Source organism: Plectropomus leopardus, chromosome 19, assembly GCF_026936395.1.
Source record: "Plectropomus leopardus strain MGB_pleo_1.0 chromosome 19, ASM2693639v1, whole genome shotgun sequence".
NCBI lineage: Eukaryota > Metazoa > Chordata > Actinopteri > Perciformes > Serranidae > Plectropomus > Plectropomus leopardus.
The window spans coordinates 28,931,448-28,950,502 of NC_142194.1; the positions used below are offsets into that span (position 1 = coordinate 28,931,448).

Sequence of the window (19,055 nt, forward strand, 5' to 3'; positions counted from 1 at the left end):
ACAACATTTCCTGCAAGAACCATTGCTGTGTAAACTGACCCTTAGAAGTGGACCAAACAGTCATTACTCTGAGCATTTATATGGCCATTTAAGGATGAATTTCCACCCTGAGACACCTGTTAAATAACATCATTGAAGATTGCTGTGTTTGATGTGTGTTGAGAGATAAACCCACGTCCACCTCGTAGATGAAGAGAGGCAGAGGGAGCGTTTGAGAGGTGACCATGTTAGAGAAGAGCAGGGCAGAATGTAAGAAGACAGTAGAGCTGAGACTGTGGTAACACTTTACCCTCTGGGGAAAAAACAATCACATTTCTCTGTGTGTGTGTGTGTGTGTGTGTGTGTGTGTGTGTGTGTGTGTGTGTGTGTGTGTGTGTGTGTGTGTGTGTGTGTGTGTGTGTGTGTGTGTGTGTGTGTGTGTGTGTGTGTGTGTGTGTTGGCAGGGTGGTTGCTGTCCAGTGATAATAGAGCTCTCCAAATGTCTCTCGCCTCATTACATCTGCGGCGACAGGGATCCTCGCATTCAAACGTTGACCCAGGCCAAAGTTCACTTGCTGTTTCCCAGTTAGCGTGTGCTACAGCGAGGCTGCGAGGGCGAGATACAAGATGACAGAAAACCTTCACAGAACAAGTGACGCTTCTGTCTGTGTGTGTGTTTGTGAGAGGGAGAGGGAGGGAAAGAACACCCATATCTACATTGTGACGGGTGCTTCAGTTGATGATGAGGCACCTTCGTTTCTCTCAGTTGCTTTAAAGCATTGGTACTCAAAGTGCAGCCTGCAGGCCAGTGGCAGGCCTCAAAAGAATTTTGTGAAGCGACCCTGAACATGACATGAAAAGCATGCATTATATTTCAATAATTTGCTGTCCGTCATAGTACTTTTACTTTAAATATCTTACATTTAATACAATACTCTGCCATTCCTCTAACAAGCTTTGGTCCAGTTAGGGTTGTTAAATGCCATAATGAGACCAATCACACATCCTACGACAAGTTCACTGATGAACAGTGCAAATGTGAGGTAGAACAGTTCAATAAGCCTTCTCTGCCCAACAATCAGCCCTCACAAATCTTGTGAAAAGTACTGCCGCTGGAACACAGGCAAGCTATGTGGTAAGCAGTGAAGTTATTGAAAGTTTGTTCAAGACTGCTTGGTGGATGATCTTTAGTAATCCCGGTCCTGGCTGCTGGGTTGCTCTTTGCTGACACCAGCCTTTAGAAAAACGTGAAGGGAAAGAGAAGTACATAAACTTGGCTGTAGCTTACAGCTCATGGATAGACAGTGTGTTGTTAGCAGTGGTATCAGAGAGTAAAGACCTATGTCCACAGAGTTTTTCTTCAGCAGAAAAGCAGTGGCAGGGTGCTGAGGGGGACATTATCCCAGTGTTCCAACAAAAAAGCACTCCCAGCATTCTGCCATTCCACTGTGTATTCATTCAGCAAACACAGGCTCTAAATTTAATGAACTGAAGTCATCACAACCTAAACTTGAATGCCACATCAATTCCACATAAGCACCAACTGTTAACACACCAATCAGAACTGCACAGATCAATAAAAGGGGCCTCCAGGAATGTCCATGTGCTCTGGAACAATGGATCCCAACACAGAGGAGAAGGAACACAACTACAAATACTAGTAATCTGATTACTGTAACTTCGTGCCACCCTGGTTCATTATGTGCTCGTAAATGGGAGGACTATGAAGCTGGACAGCCAGTGGAACCCAACCGAAGCTAAGTCAGTTGCATTCTTTGTACGTACATTTAAAAGGTAAAAAAGGACATTTCCTTTTTGTTAATGTGATACATAATGTTGTGGTGCAAATAGACTAAATCTCCAATGTCATTTTTATCAAGGTGATGGATGACCAAAGGTCAGTAACTGAGAAGCTCTATTTGTTGGAGGTAGACAGAGACTCGTCACAGCTGAGCAGGACATTGTCCTTGTGAATCTGATGATTACAATAATCTGTCAGAGGGAAAGTCAATCCCTGATGGCTGAGTATAGCTATTGAGTATCTGCCAATGCCGAGTCCCAATCCAATACTTTTATATTCCTAGATGATAGTTTCACAGTGCACACTTTAAAGGCTTCTTTAAAGCTAGTAAAATCAATCCAGTGTATAGCATATGCTTGGCAATACAGTATGAATAAATGAATAGCTCTGCAAGCTATTTTATAATTTAATTAGTTCACAAAATTAAGAATAAAATGACAAACACTCCCTTTAATCTTTTTGGCCTGCCTTGGGGAAGTTCCTGTCCCTTTACGAGTATTCTCTAGTGTTAGTGCTGCTTCAGTGCAGCCTGAACCTGTGTTACCTAAATTAAAAGTCTTCCCTTGGGTGTTTATTTCAGTCATTCTCACTTCTTTTGGGTGGATTACGCCTCATTACTACATAAGCCATGTTGGCTTTTTGCTTGAGGAGCTCACGTACTTGCAGCGGTAAGTGAGGTTGAAGTAAACGCTGCACTGCTCTCCTCTCTCCACTAAGCAGGGTGGAGAAACAATGTGCACTATAGTTGATGGTGAAACACAACATTCTCAAACTGAGTTGAAATGAAACAATATCATAAATTAGCACTCTCATACTGTGTTTTTGAATACAGAGACAGCTGAGTGGAGGAGTGTTGATTAAGGTTGCGCTCTGCATTGCTGTCCATGAAAGTAAAACACCTGTTTGACAGCTGACATTAAACAAAGGATCAGTTCGCTCTATGAGCTAAATATTCCCAATTCCAATTAATTGACAGCATCAACATTTCCACCAATGATGGGCGTCTGTGGAGATATGTCTGTAAAGTCTTTCCCAGGTTATTCCTGAAAGGGTTATATGAATAGTCAGTGTTGTCAAAGTTCCCAATTATTTCTTTATTGGAAATATTTAATATTTAAATATTTAATGGAGCCACTCCAGTGTGTAACAAACCGTCACATATTCTATGTTACTGATATCGAATTAGATCCAGAAGTTAGATGATTGTACCATGAGGTGTGACTTTTTTAAAATTGTGTGTGAAGATTTAAGAAAATGGGGAGCTGTTCCAAGAACTGCATCTGGGCAACTGAGAAAAACTGTAACAATAAAGGCAGACATTACTGTTGAATAAACTTTTATTACAGCACATAAAATAAAAACAACCAATTAAGGAAAACAACATCTCAGTCAGGGCTTCTTACTGAGAACAATGACAAAGGTAAAGCAAGGATTCCTTTGGATATCAAAATGTACCCTCTCTCCACTTCTGTGGAAGGCAAGAAAAACTATCTCACATTTTTTTATTCATTTGACATAATTATTGGCATACAAGCAATAATGTAAAACCTTCATTTTTTAAAATCTTAATTTGTGCCATTATAGCAGGACACACTTGAAACACTGCCAAATCACAAGACCACAGATTGATTCATTTTGTTATTGAGTTTTATATTAGATGTGGATTTGAATCCACTACATTCAAGTCTCGCACAAGATTATGTGAAACATTGTATTAACGAAGATACATAAAAGTCAGGCCCTTGTTTTCACTTCCTTTGTTTTCTTAGTATAATTGATAACCCTGTTTCCCAGAAATGACTTTTTATATGCAACAGCAAATACATTTTGAAGATACTGAAACATTTATATTGCCAGGATTCCCTTTTCTACTCAAACAATGAGGAAATGTTAATGGATGAGTGTTAATTAATATCTGATCATATCTGATTAGTGGTCAAATGTTGATACTGAATGTGTTGCTTCATTCCTACAACACAAAAAACACACAAACATTTGGCTTTTCAATGCAATGGAAAAGTGTACAATCGGCATTTACACTTGGGTCACATGACTCTGCAGTAGTCATGGATATTTATCGTATCTGGCAACGATCAGCATCGAAGGGAACACCACACCTGGGTGAAGGGGGTATATCAGTAAAATGTTCATTAACAACATATTCAATTTATTTTCTGCCAAAATATCAAATCTTGCGTTTCAATATATTATGGTAGTAACTACAGCATCAATTAGCGATTTTTATAGCTTAACAAGAATCCTGATCTTAATCTTTGGCAAAGTGCTTGTGTTGCCTCAGGATGAACTCATCTCTGTTGCCACAGTCCTGCACTTTGTAAAGAAAAGTAGAAAGAAGAGTAGAAAAGAAAAGTGAAGTGAATTTCTTGGAGACAGGGCTGGGCTGTATACGAATCTGATGCCTCCCTCTTTATGATCATCTTCTGTTTTCATTTGCTGCTGATATCAACTCATGTCCCTTCTGACTCCAACACAGGAGTCACGCCGTATTCATCATTCTGCTGCTCTCTGTACTACTACAAGGTGCCATTTTCTGGGTTGCTTTTACGTTGCTTTCAATAAAACCTAACACTGTCTGCTGAGGACTTTCACATTTAACGGCCCAATCCTAATACAAACTTTGTCCTTAACCCTCAGTTTTGCATGTTTGCATCTTGGGGAGGGGTTTAAGATCGCGACTCCAAAAGGCACCTTTCATGTGCACTTGGAACAGTGCGGGATTGTGTCAGCTAAGAACGTGGCCAGATAGAACCAGTTGCAGTAAATCATATGCCAGTGGATGGCCAGATGGCCATGATATCCACATGATGCGCACAAAGGCAGCGTCACTTGAGAACACGGCCGGATGGTCAGATCTGCATGAAACACCACAGGATGGAGTCACGTTGTAAGGCTGCCGGTAACAACCCAACATAAGGAGTATGAGGGTGCCTATAGGGCGGGTGATTTATCAATTCCCAGACTTTCATGCGGAAGTCTGGTGTTTGCTTCTTGTCTGAATGTTTTTTTCTACACCCTACCATGTACCTCCTTCCCGCAATCCTAACCATTCGTACCAGCATGTGCGTTTGTTATTGTCCCAGCGTTGGTTGCCATGTGCTTGTTATGCCTAAACATAACCACATGCAGTATAATCCCACCATGTGCTTGTGTTGATATCATGGTAGTAGCATCTTGGAATGTAAACAGCGGATGCACAAGGATATCTAACATGTAACATGTACGTAAATGTGAAGTCCACTTCATGGCAGCAACATGTGACGACTTGGAATGAGAACATGTTGATGTCTCAGTAGCTAATAAACTAGGTAGCTAACATTAGATTATTATTCCCAATTTGTGCATGACAGTCCCAGATTACAACATTGCTCGTGGTCTGGTAATGAAACAGTGTTCTTGTTTTATTTGATGACCTGTTTGATCATTTAGTAGTTGTAAATGAATTGCCACACCCTCACAAAAGCAAAATGATGCATACAGTCTATACAAGGGAAATCACCACAGAAGAAGATGGCATATTCACGATATTCGGCAGCATTCACTGTGCCTGTTCATGCATCAACAACTACTGATGACGTATCGGGGTCTCAAGAACAAGGGGAAGGTGTATCGCTATCTAGCCACTCAAAGGACATATGGCTTTAAATGTGGAACTTAGGACTCTTAAGATGCCCTGACAGCAGCTTAGTTGCAATACAAAAAATGAGAACTAGAAAAAAAGTAAAAGCAAACTTCTTATGGCAAAAAGAGAAAGTAAGAGCAGCAGAGTGATGCGTCTGACATGTTGCTCTACTGATGGAGCTCATAATGTGGAAATGAACATTTTCAACAGCCTTTGTGTTAGGGCTGTACCAGCTATTATTTGAGACTTGGTCAGCATTTGAAAGTCGGCTTTTATTTGAGAATTTTTTCTGGTAAAATGGGACATGAATGCTCGTCCTTGTACACACCTCTATACTAGAAGAACACCAGTTCACAGTAAGGAGATGAACCCTAAACAGATGTGTGTGGAAGAGAAACTCTTGACCTAAATCTGAAAACACTGAACTGTCCTTTATTTTGGATGGCATCGATGAGCAATTAGTTGAAACCTTTCGGAGCAGTGCTTTGAAATGTTCTACAGGGTCTACGCTAGAACACGATATAGACTTTTCCACATCTGAACCATGCAAATGAGTGGAGAGAGGGTACCAACAAAAATCACTGAGCTCCTCACACTGTACTCAACTGTTCACCAAATTAGCAACAAATGCAAATTCAAACTCTTAGTAATTACATATTTAGATGTTTTTGGAGGTGCATATCACAGCGTCCACCTCCAATTCTATTCGTAGCAGATGTACTGCTGTAATATTTTCTTTACAAAATATGCAGTATATACATTGGCATTTACAAGCAAATTTTAAAAAAGGCAAAAAATGAATCTAAAAGGAACAAACTTCAATCAGTTTCAGTGCAAAAATGCCTGCTGAAAGTGGAGCACAGACCCAAAACATAAACAGAATAGAAACAGTCTCGTTACAAAATGTTTGTCATCAGGAATCATGAGCAGGTTTTAGATAAGCCTCCACCTGCCGGTAAGGCTGTGAAGCAACCAAGTTATTATTGCTGTGCTTTTTGAATATATGTGGGTTATGAGATTCTAAAGCTCCATTTCACCCTGAGGAACAAAAAGAAAGTATTTAGTTACTGTTAAATATATGTATATATAATCACTAATAACATAACAATTTCCCACATGGGCCTTGTTTTTGTGTAAGCATAAATCAAGTAGTTTGAGTGGGTGTGTGTAAGAGTGTAAGACAAAACTGCAGTTAATATCACGTAAATAGTGTCCTTAACCCTACAACTGACAGGAAGTAAAGCGGGAGGAAGATGGCATGTACTGATGTCACCTCTCACATGATGCCATTGACTATCCTCACCACCACTGAGGGGCCAAACTGCTGTAGATGTTAGGACTGAGTACAGCTGTGATACCGGGAGGAAAACAAACTTATCTGTAAAAGTCTTGTACAAGTAAAGTTAGTCAGATTTAACAACGATGTGCCAGTTGGTCTGTGGAGTAGGCTTGGACAGAATCACAGTATTAGAGTATACCGGGGTATTTAGGAATCCAGAAGGTATTTTTTCAATACCACCATGAAAACAGATGCTCCTCTTTCAATCAAGCTCATTGTATGTAGTGCACAGCACACACCACCAGAGCTAAGCCTGCGGTCTCTACTAGTGGAGCAGGCAGCTGAGCTGAAAGGTGGCGGGAGAAGTTACAGGACTGTAAACAGCCGGCAGCCAGCAGGCAGAGAGAGACAGTGGGGAACCACAACATGTTTTTTACATCTAACTTGGTAAATTATAGATTTATTTCAACCAAACCAGAGCTGGTGATTGTTGAAACAGTAAGATAGATAGATAGATATACTTTATTGATCTCAAAACTAAGAAATTGGGGTGTAGCAGTGGACTTACTTACTATATTACTGGCAGTTTTTAGTTAAGTTTTATTATGTTTTCTGTAGAATATGAATGAAGTGTGTTTAATAATAAGTAAACGAGGCAATTAAGCCTCGTCAGTGTTCTGTGACCAAGTACAGTTGTATTTTCTGTTTAATAAGGAAAACTGGCATGAGAATGTTACTTTTCATAACATTTGGAGGGCACTGGATGTCGGGGGGTGGAGGGTTATCGCAACACATTTATACTGTCATATACAGTATACGCCATTGAAATTTCAGGAAGTTATTAAGTATTGGATAACGCCAAGTCTACTGTGGAGGCCTCAATGGAAAGACTCCATCTTCAGCTGGTATTAACATGTGATCTAGATCTGGAAAAAGACATCTGATCACAGAGCTGTACATGGACATGAAAAAGTGATAAATGTGTTGCTGCAAAGACAAAAAAGAAAATGTTGAGTTTAATAAGGTCATCAGAGCGAGTGGAGAAGCATGCTGGCACTATTAAATGGACCTGCACTTGTAAAGTGCTTGTCTTGTCATCTGACCACTCAAAGCCCTTTCACACCACATATCACATTCACCCATTTACACACATTCACACACTGGTGTCTGAGGCTACTCAGTTACCATTCACACACATTCACACACTGAAGCCAGGGATCAAACTGCCAATGTTACGAATCATAGACAGTCCACTCTTTTTTACTTGTGCTGCTTTCAGATGGCTTTTACAGGTATTTAAACCGTTGAAGAATGAGCAAGTGGGTACGACTTATTTCAGAAACATGGGAAAAAAGGCAATAAGCAACTAGGTATGAAATGTTTCACAAATTGCAAGAAATTATTAGATTTAAAAAAATATTATTTAAAAGCTGGGGAAAAATGTCTAGGGAAAATGTCTAAGAAAACAAGAAAGGGAAACAATCTTTATTTATCCTTTTCATAATTAAATATTTTAAATTATATAATTTTCAAAGCACTTTTTTTCAACTCTTTAAAAAATTTTTTCTTTTCTTTCTTTCTTTTATTTTTTAAAACTACTTTCCAGGCAATTTTCTTCATCATTTTTACTAATTTCTTGATCATTTTTTGGGTCGTTTAGTCTTTCTGTGCTCATTGCCTTGTTCCCATGTTATTTTTTTAAAGAAATCATTTCCAATTTACTTTTAAAGATATCCAGACACTGACTGCATGTTAATACCAGATGCCAGTTCCCTGTGATTGTGGTAAATTCCTTGTATGGCTACATCAAATGCAGACCCTCCATAGGGACTGCTTCATGTAGTGGTCACTATGACACCCAAACCCAAACCAGCTCCTTGTACAAGCTAAAAGCATTCAGTAGAAACAAGCTGTCATCACCTGGCCTTGTTCTGCATCAATCTGTGTGTTTTTGTAACAGACTGCATTATTTGGCAAAGTGTTGTGTTATGTTGTCCAGCCTGCATGTGGACCAAATCATTTAAAAAGCCACTTTTCAGAATTACACCCTCATTCTTGTGTGTAGAGAACATGTGAGGATTCCAAATACAATCTGGGTGTCAAACACTCACCCACATTCCTACTCTCTGCCCACATGCTGAGTCACTGTGAGGATCTGTCTCGGGGGGGTTTCAATGTTCAATGTGAGGCAGAAAAGAGAACGGACAGCAAGCAAAGCCACCAGGAGTTCAACAAAACATGAACATCAGTCTGTCAAGACATCATCATCCATTTATCTCTGCCTCCATCCATCCATGAGCTCAGCATCACTTTGTTTCTGCACACACACAAACACAGTAACAGCAGGTCAAGGACTGGGACAATGAGCTGATCGTTGTTCTTGGTTGTCTGTCTACTTTCTGTTGAAGTGAAATGTGAGATTTAAAACACGTGTAGTTTAACAGAATTTGCTCTGGTTCCATGGATCAAGCTAAAACCAGACAACCTGAACATCAAAATGTGGCACAAGCCAAATCCATTAATGCCCCCTTTGTAACATAGGCAAATTGTCTTGATTTTTTAAATAACATGGGAAGAAGGCAAAAATTAGCAAGAAATTATCTGAAAATTGCAAAAAAAAACAACCCAAAAAACAACAAAACCCCCCAAAGAAAACAACAGCAAAAAAGGGACAGTAAAAGACAAACAAAAAGCTTAAAAATGATAATATTTCTATGAAAAAAATTAAAATATTGAATTATTATAATTTTAACTATATTTCTCTGAAATTTTGTTTTCCCTCTGTTATCTCTATCTACAAATTTATTGCAAAGTGTGGGACATTTCTTGTCAAGTTTCTCATTGCCTTTTTCCCCAATGTTTTTAAAAGAAATTGTACCAATTTGCTCACCGTTAAAAGGTTGAGAAACTCGTTAGAGGTGTCTAAATGCAGCACAAGAAAAGTGATGTCAATCCAGGTTTCATAGGGTTAATGATATGACATAGGGACTGTTCAGGCTGGAATTATAATTCGCTTTGAAGACACCTTTAAATATCTCCGCTAGCTGAAGCAGAGAAGGGTGTTATGGGAAGGTTGCAGAGTTTCATTTTACTTGTGATGCAAAAAGTGTTGACCTTTGACCTCATTGTCCCAGTTCCTTGTGAGTGTCTCTTCCTCTCCTGCAGTCTCTCTCTGCAGCTGCAAACACTAATTTAAAAAAACATAGTCTGTCTTATCAGAGCCATTAAAAATACTTTACAAACATTTCACTGTTCATTCCTGTGAAGAGTCCAGTAAACTGTTTAGTATGTGTGTGTGTGTGTGTGTGTGTGTGTGTGTGTGTGTGTGTGTGTGTGTGTTAATTACACTGAGTATTGAGTCAGGTATAACAGTAGAGAGGATATGACTGTATGTGTGTGTTGGAGTCTGTTCCCTGCATGCCTTGTTTAGTGAGTGTATTGCTGTGCCTTCATGTGATGTGTGTGTAAATGCTGTCTATCAGTCCCGTGTGTGTGTGTGTGTGTGTGTGTGTGTGTGTGTGTGTGTGTGTGTGTGTGTGTGTGTGTGTGAGTTTCCTTTGTGGTTCTTCTGGGTGTCTGTCATGTTGTTTGTTTACCGCTTCATTACATGTGTGATAATCTGCGTCCTCTGTGGGTGTCTTGGCAGTTCAGTGTGTGCATGTGACTGCATGCATGTTTCATTCTTTACATGACTTTGTGACACGCATGTCTGTGTGTCTGTGTATATCTGTGTTTAGGAGGACATGCCGTTGACCAGGCTCCTCAGCTGTTTGACCACAGTCTCTATCAGTTTCTGTTTGTCTCTGTCGTTCTTCCTGAACTGGGAGAAGATGTTGTTCTTCTTACTGGTGTCCTTCATCCTGGACAGACAGAAAAAAACAAACAGACAGACAGACAGACAGACAGACAGACAGACAGAGACAGAGACAGAGACAGAGATTGTCCAAGAGACAAGTCAGAAAAATGTACTGTCTTAGCAGTGTGCTCGCTTACTGTTATCATGAGTTAATATTTAGGTTTCATTAGTCACTTCCTGCTTCTCCATCAGTGACATGAGACACTGATTTTTCCAGAGTTCACTTTGTATTGGTTGGACAAATTAACACTTTCTCAGCTGGTGGAGATGGAAGACTTTTTTTTACAGACAAGCAGTTAGGATGCTTTCACATGTAACCTGTGTAACTGGATTAAAACAAACTGTGGTGACTTTAGTTTGCTGTGTTAAGACTAGTGTGAAGTCAATCAAACCCTGCTGTGGACTAAACACCCAAACTGACACCGCCTGAAAAGGAGGCTCTAAGTTCCAAACAGGCTGGGTTCATTTATGGTATGAAATCAGAACAAACGGACTACAGGATATCTTGACAAAAGAGTTGGGTCAATATATCATATGTCATGTTCTGATCATTTTAAAAGTAGCCAAAGACACAGCAGTCCTTTCAGGCTGCAGGCGCTGCTGTAAGACAAACTTTCCTCAAACACTGTGTTACCATTTATTCCTGTTGCTCGCTTTGAAAACGCAGCAGTGGATGAGGACCAGCTGATTCATCAAGTAGAAATGAGAAATCATTAATACCTTCCTTCCTTTACTACCAAAACCTAAACACAGTGTCAGCTGGCTGGAAGGAGATCGTCGAGAAGCTGAAAGTTTCTGCAGAGGTAAATGAGCATCGCTAAAAACAAGCTAGGCTAACATTACTTGCTGTTGGCTATACTGAATGTAATTTACAGTAAATATCATAATACAAAACATGTGTTTTCTGACTTAAAAAGTAACATTACAAACATAGGAGGACTGCAAGTCGTCGGAATCAGCAAAATGTTGCAAGATGTTTGATGTGAGTAAACTTTATGTTCATGTATCCAATAACAAAAATCTTATATATATTAGGAGACAAGCTCTGTACTACAGAGGAGGTAGACCCATTTTTAGATTATCAGAGCATGCATGGAGAAGACCAAATAGAAGCAGTGTGGAAGCTGCACCTACCCTCTGTAGACTCTGAACAGCAGCAGCAGAAGAAACAGCAGAGAGACGATTTAGAGGAACAGAATTGTAAGGTTGAAACCAAAACACAAAGAGGAGGAGACCAGACGAAGTAGCTGATTTATATCGAGGGTTGTCATGAATTATATGTAGGAAAAGCAATCTTGGAACCGGTCACCAAATCTTTCCCTATTAGTGTCCGAAGTGAATGATGCCTAAAGCATAGAGTTTGTATGAAATGTACACAACCACACGCTGGAACATTCTTACAAATGTCTGAGTAAAGCTTCTTCAGTATTACTCAGTGCAATTCTATCCACCTGTTTTTGGTTGCATTTTCAATTAGTGCATTAAAAAAAATCAGAAATGCTAAAATAAAGAGGAAAAAAATGAAATTAAAAACCTGCATTATATTTGGATGGAAACTTTACTATGGTTAAGTCAAGCATCCTAGCACTAATGCTTATGTTACTTGGTTTTGGTGGTCCTTCAGGGGCCAGGGGCCAGTCACAGCAGCCCAATACACGCTTCCAGGATTTCAGGACGTTTCTAAGATTTTTAGAACATTTGTAGGATTTCAGGACATTTGTAGGACTTTCGAACGTTTCTAGTATTTTAGAAAGTTTCTAGGATTTCAAGACAATTGTAGGATTTTAGGGAGTTTCTAAGATTTTCGGATGTTTGTAGGATTTTAGGACATTTCAATGATTTTAGGATGTTTTTAGGATTTTGGGACATTTCTAGGACTTTATGACATTTGTAGGACTTTCGAACGTTTCTAGTATTTTAGAAAGTTTCTAGGATTCCAAGACAATTGTAGGATTTTAGGGAGTTTCTAAGATTTTTGGATGTTTGTAGGATTTTAGGACGTTTCAAGGATTTTAGGACGTTTCAAGGATTTTAGGATGTTTTTAGGATTTTGGGACATTTGTAAGATTTTAGGAATTATCTAGGATTCTGGGACATTTGCAGCATTTTAGGACTTTTCTAGGATTTTAGGACTTTTCTGGGATTTTAGGACATTTGTAGGACTTTAGGACTTTTCTAGGATATTAGGACAAGCCCTATTTTGATGCTGTTTTATGCACTCTGGCACCTTGAGTATGTATACTAAAAGTACAAACAAATTCCCAGTGTGAATCATTTTATTTTATTTTATTTTTGAGTATCACTACTTTATCAGTACTGCAGCATTCTAAACTTTACCCCAGCACAAATGTAAACTGTCAGTGCTACTTGGCCTTAAGAAAGTGAAGTTGAAGTATTGTGTACTTTTTCCCCAGCAGTGTGTAATTCTCAGATATACTCACTTCTCCAGCAGAGCCAGAGCAGTGGCTGGGTTCACTCTCAGGTATTTGGAGGTTGGTTGCCCATAGTCTGCCAGGTAAGTAGACCAGTCCCACACCATGAACAGATCCAGGAGCTATAAAACACAGATATACAACACTCAAAGATATATTCAACATAACTCAGGAACCTCAGAGTGGAACAGAGGACGCTTGAAGCTGGTAGCAGCTGAGAGGGCTGGGTAAATTAATGTTTACAGATTAACCTGTACATACAGGAGAAATGGTGTGATTGTACTGATTTCACTTGTTACAGTCACTGTTTAAACTTACATTCTACAGTTTCTTAGATTGAAAAAAAAAAACAGGATTGATGGCTGAAAGGACAGAGGTCACCCTCACCATCTCCTGAAAGCTTACAGTTGTCCTGAAACAATGTTGCACTTCCCCTGAGCCTGTAGTTTTAGCAGAAACCTGCCAACATGTATCTTTTGCATCAAAACCAAGCGTAGTGAGTGCTGAGGAAAAGCCAGGGCAGCAGCAGGTTCAGATTCTGTCATGACAGTAAACACTTAAGTATCCTGAGTCACCGCGTCACTCGCAGAGAGAAGACAGGAGAGTGAGAGCTGCAGAGAGAACGGAGGAGGGAGGAGGTTCTTAACATGATGAGTGTTAAGTGTGAACAGGAACATTTCAAATGACCCCCCCACGACCCCTGGTTAACCTGATGGAGATGACCCCCCCGCTCCTACCCCACCCACACACAGTATATGCTAATGGCGGAGGGTGAAACAGCTGGGTGTTTGGGTCATGCTGAAAGAGCAGTGAAAGAACAGCTTAGTGATAATAGCATTATTCAGCTGACTGAGAGACTCCGACACACACAGGGTTTCTTCAACAATGCCATTCTTCTCACCTGGAGCTAAATGATGAGTCACCAGCAGCCATCTTTCTCTGACACTCACTCAACTCTTCACACTAATAACAGGATCTCATAGGGCAGGGCAATGTATTCATGTTACCCCTTTAAAACCTCCGTGAATTGGTTTGATTTCTTGCGAAAAAATGCGAGAAGGCAAAGACCAACTTAAGAAGACATGGCCCAAAATTTAGCAAGAAATTAGTAAGAAGTTACAAGGAGATTACCAGATAGAAAAAGAAAAAAAACTACTTCTTTTTCTACTTTTTCTGTAAGATAATTTTAAATATGTAAATACAATAAAATGTATATAATTTTCTTGACATTTTTCCTTTTTTTTTTTTTTTTTTTAACAAATTTCCCACCTTAAAAATACTAATTTTCAAAGCATTTTCTTGTTCATTTTTACTAATTTCTTAGGTTCTAATTTTTAAAATTAAAATAAAAAAACAATATATATACACACACACACACACACACACAAACACACACAAACATAGTTTTTTTCCTAGATTTTTTACTTTTCCCCAGACATTTCCCTAGAATTTTTTTCCCTTGCTTAAAAATAAAAAATAAAAATCGAATAATTTCTTGCAATTTGTAGGACATTTTTGGAAAAGTTTCTCACTAACTTTCCCCCATGTTTTTGAAAGAAACTAAATCAATTTGCTCAAGTTTTTAATGGTTTAGGGGCTTGTTAAAAACATCTGAGCACGGCACAAGACAACAAACATTGATCCAGGTTTAAAAGGGTTATATTGATATTGTGACATAAGACTAGATATGGTCTTAGATTTTGGACATCGTAATATATCTATATCTATATATATCTATATCTATATCTATATCTACATATATATATATATATATATATATATATATATATATATATATATATATATATATATATATATATATATATATATATATATATATATATATATATATATATATATATATATATATATATATATATATATATATATATATATAAACACATCAGTGCACCCATCCCCAAGGAGAATATCCTTCACACCACTCCACTCTGTCACATACATCTGACAGATGACCCTATATGCAGTGAAGACAGCAATCTGTGTGATCTGGTGGGATTCTGCCGGGCGAGCTGAGTCATGTTATCATCAGAGTAAAATAGTAAACACATCTGGGAAATATTCAGCTTTTGGCATTGAAGAGAAAGAAGGACATAAGCCCTGTCTGTGTGTGTGTGTGTGTGTGTGTGTGTGTGTGTGTGTGTGTGTGTGTGTGTGTGTGTGTGTGTGTGTGTGTGTGTGTGTGTGTGTGTGTGTGTGTGTGTGTGTGTGTGTGTGTACAAGTCCTGGAAAAGATCTACTGGGAGTCATTACGTTGAATGTTTGTGCCAAATTCGGCAAATTTGGTCCAGAACACCAATCACCGTGCTGAGATTTTTCTGGCATTTGACCCTTTTGGAAATAAGAATTTCACAAAAGTTTCTCATTTGTCTTGGTACATATGAAATGAGGACTGACACTGTTTTAGAAAATACTTTATATTTTGTATTTATATAAAAACCAAACCAAAAGACATGCGTGTCAGGTTAATTGGTGACTCCAAATTGCCATAGGTGTGCCTGTGAGTGTGACTGGTTGTCTGTCTATATGTGTCGGCCCTGCGATAGTCTGGCGACCTGTCCAGGGCGTACCCCTCCTCTCGCCCAATGACAGCTGGGATAGGGCCGTCTAGGCCAGTTCAGGTCCAGTTGAGGTGTATACATGAAAGAGTACTGTAATTCAATTTTTATTTACGACATTTATTTCATGTCTGTCCGTCCTGGAAGAGGGACCCCTTATGATCCTCTGCTGCTCTTCCTGAGGTTTTATTACTTTTTCCCCCCGTTACAGGGGTTCTTTTTCAAAAGTTTTTCCTGAGGTAATGTGAGGGTCTAAAGGCAGAGGGATTTCGTATGCTGTAAAGCCCTCTGAGGCAAACCATATTTTGTGATAATGGGCTTTATAAATAAAATTGATTTGACTTGACTTAGTCCGACTTTGGGAAATTGGACTGTATGATTTCAGGTGGATAAACATGTTTATAAGTATTTTAAAAGTCCAGTTTTAGTCGGACGAACACAATTATTTGACTTTTTCTAACATCATGTAAATGTCCTACGAGTGTCTGCAGCATGCATGACCAAAGTGTCTTAATCAGTCCTCACGTTTCTCTTATCTGAAGTCTGGGAAGCAGAAGAAGGAATGCCACTACTAATACACACTACAATAATACAGTGTTCTGCACACAGTCATTACAATGAGTGAAGAACAGCCACAAAGTATCTATCAACACATCAACTTTAAAATGAGCTTCAAATGTGTTTTCAGTATGCTGCAAAACACAAAGAACACTAAAAATAGGTCTAAACAATATTGGAAATAGATCCTCTGAAGAACACGCTGCTTCACTTCTGAAACATTCTCAGTAAACATTTAAACTGTAACCAAGAAGGGATGAAGCTGCATCCAGCTAATGTCCAGGGTTAGGCTGAGGCGAATGATTGTGATTAACAGAAAGCGAAGGAGAAGAAGGAAAAGAGAAAGAGAGTTGCCAAAAGGATGGTGTCCGATATATCACCATACCTGTGACATTAGTTCATGGTTTTTCGTGAAACTCCTTGGTTTCGCCTTTACATTGAAATCATAAGTCAGGGTGTTCTGTAACTCTAGAAATCCCTCTTTGCTTTCCTTCTTTTCATGCACTCGTGAAGCTTCACTTCAGATGTCTCCTGTTTGATGCTATTGTGTCATTGCCTTGTATTGTTTGGTATAAAAGGACTTGACTGATGGTCCAGAGGTGAGAAAAGGTAAACTCTCGGTCTGATGAGAACATTTTTACGCTGCATCTTACTCCATGTTTACACCTTAAACAGCCTGTATGATGGGTGATGAATCTGTGTTGAGTGATTGAGGGCGGCTTTATGCGTGAGCAGTAACATTTGTTTCTCTGGCCATGTCTCCAGTACCTGGAGACATTTCTGCAATTCCTCACCAAAATCGGGAAAAAGCCCCAACATTTACATATATAAAGCATTTTACACAAAGGTATGACGTCCTTAAAGAAGTATTAAATCCATATAAAGAGGATCCTTACATAAAACTAGACCATCTCTGGAGCAGAAAGATGTTAATACTTTTGATATTGGTGCAAAGAAAAGGGCGCCAACTTTTTCACCAGGTTTTTTCATCCTAGTTTGTTGCTGATATGACATCAGTTGCCCTAAATGTTTGACTTTCAATAACTCTAAATGGTAAGAGGATAACGATCTGAAAAGCAGTTATAGCTACGAAATCCGGAGCCATAAGATAAAGGGAAAGTAAAAGGGTGACCACCGTGTAACCTTAGCCTGTGGATGCCTCCCAAACCCTTTACCTAAGGCTAGGATTAACATGTCAACTAGCAGCCTGTAGAAAAGGCAGCCTGGATGCATCTTGTCTAACGAGCTGCATCTCAGGAAACTTAAAAACAGGCCCAGGTTGGGCTGTAGCTACAACTGAGAACCCTGAGGTCAGCTCCTTTGTATTCTTTTCTGGAAACTTTGGGGTCTTAGGAAGACAATGTAGCATTTAAATTCTACACTTAAAAAAACAAACAAAACTATTTGTAGTTATTTCAGTGTTTTTTCCTTCAGATCAGTCATTTTTCAACAATTTTGTCTTAAAATTGTTTCCAGCAAAGACCTCTATAATTTTGGTACAAATCAATTAAACCTATCCATTAAACCCTGTGTTTATTAATTTATAGTAGAGCTTAAAATAACTCAAATAATTAATAAACAATAATAAGAATTGATCCAGTCAAATATGATCGGATTGATGGCTAAGAGAAGCAGCTGCTGCGGACATTTAGACCCAGCACAATAAACAACTAAGTTTCACTTTCACTGCATCTGACAACCTGCTGCTCTGTTTGTGCCCAGAGTCTGCTCTGTGCTCTAAGAGTATGGTGCAATCACAAACCAAACAGTGTGTATGCATGTATATATATATCACAAAAGCGCTCCCAATGAGTGGCCCAGCTCCAAAAAATATGTAATTAATACATGTCGGCAGATGTTTTAACTGTGCTGGGCCACAACAAATCAATGAACGTGTGGGAAATCCTGGTTTAGACTGCAGTGCTGGGCTGAAAAATCCAAATAATTAAAACATGTTACATCAATTTAGAGACTTCAACACATGACCTCAGTACTTCCAAACTCCTGGCTTTGGCCCTGGACCCAGTAAACACAAAAAATACAGCAGTATACTTACATAAAGATCGAATTATTGTGTTAACTAACTAAAACTTTAAAAATACATGTAAACATGTTAGTCTGGCTGAAATAATACTAAGTCTAAGGTGGTAGAGTACATATGAAATGTACAGCATAGAGGAGTTATCCATATCCTAACTGTTCGACATGCAACGACATTTGCTGCTCGCTAACTTCTTCTGTCTGTGATGCAATAGGTCAACTAGAAGAAGGTCCAACAAAAACTAGCTGAAAGGGGCGCATCTTCACCTACCCTGGACATACCTCTGTCAATAAATGGATTCTCCCCCAGTGCTTGTATACTGGGACAAGGACAGTAGTCCAATTAAATGGCTTAATCGAGCTAAAACCGTAGCTCCACTAACCTGTGTATGTAAACCTACTGACTCGAGACACTACAGAATTTCACCCACCACCTTAAGACGCAGATCTAGTAAGACAAGAATGCAGAGTGCAAATATATACTGAGAGCTTTTAATAAGGTGTTAAAAACTAATGTCTCAACATTAAGCATGTCTAGAATAAGAGAAGAGCAAAAGATTTCCTTTTTCCCTAGGGGAGGGGGCATCGTAAACAATGTGTTACAAAGAGACTGCAGAGGCATTTTAAATATCTGTACCACCATTACCTCTTCTTACTTTGATGATTACATTTTCTGTAGAAAAGTTAGTTGCTGTACTTTTTAAATGCTAGATCTCATTTTTCCAAATCATGCTTTAGTTGTCCTGTTCTGTCTGTGAACCAGTGAGGCACCAGTTTCAGCTTTAAATAGGCTGATGCATGGAGACTCCTTCACCTTTCGGCCTTTTTTTTCCCTTATCCTAACTCTAATTACATATCTTGAATTATGATTCAAAACTAATTAACAGGTTTGAC

At 39.0% G+C, this 19,055-nt stretch overlaps 1 protein-coding gene across 4 annotated transcripts in view; it reads right to left on the reverse strand.

The window, feature by feature from the left end:
- Positions 1-3,099: 3,099 nt before the first annotated feature.
- exoc6 (exocyst complex component 6) overlaps positions 3,100-19,055 on the reverse strand; it is a 73,050-nt gene continuing 57,094 nt past the window's right edge. For all 4 annotated transcript variants that reach the window (XM_042507556.2, XM_042507558.2, XM_042507561.2 and 1 more), the window contains 2 exons: positions 12,997-13,109; positions 3,100-10,559 (listed from right to left, as the gene is read on the reverse strand). In XM_042507556.2, the coding sequence (XP_042363490.1) occupies positions 10,433-10,559; positions 12,997-13,109 (240 nt within the window). In that variant the 3' untranslated portion in view covers positions 3,100-10,432. The remainder of the gene's footprint in view (positions 10,560-12,996; positions 13,110-19,055) is intronic.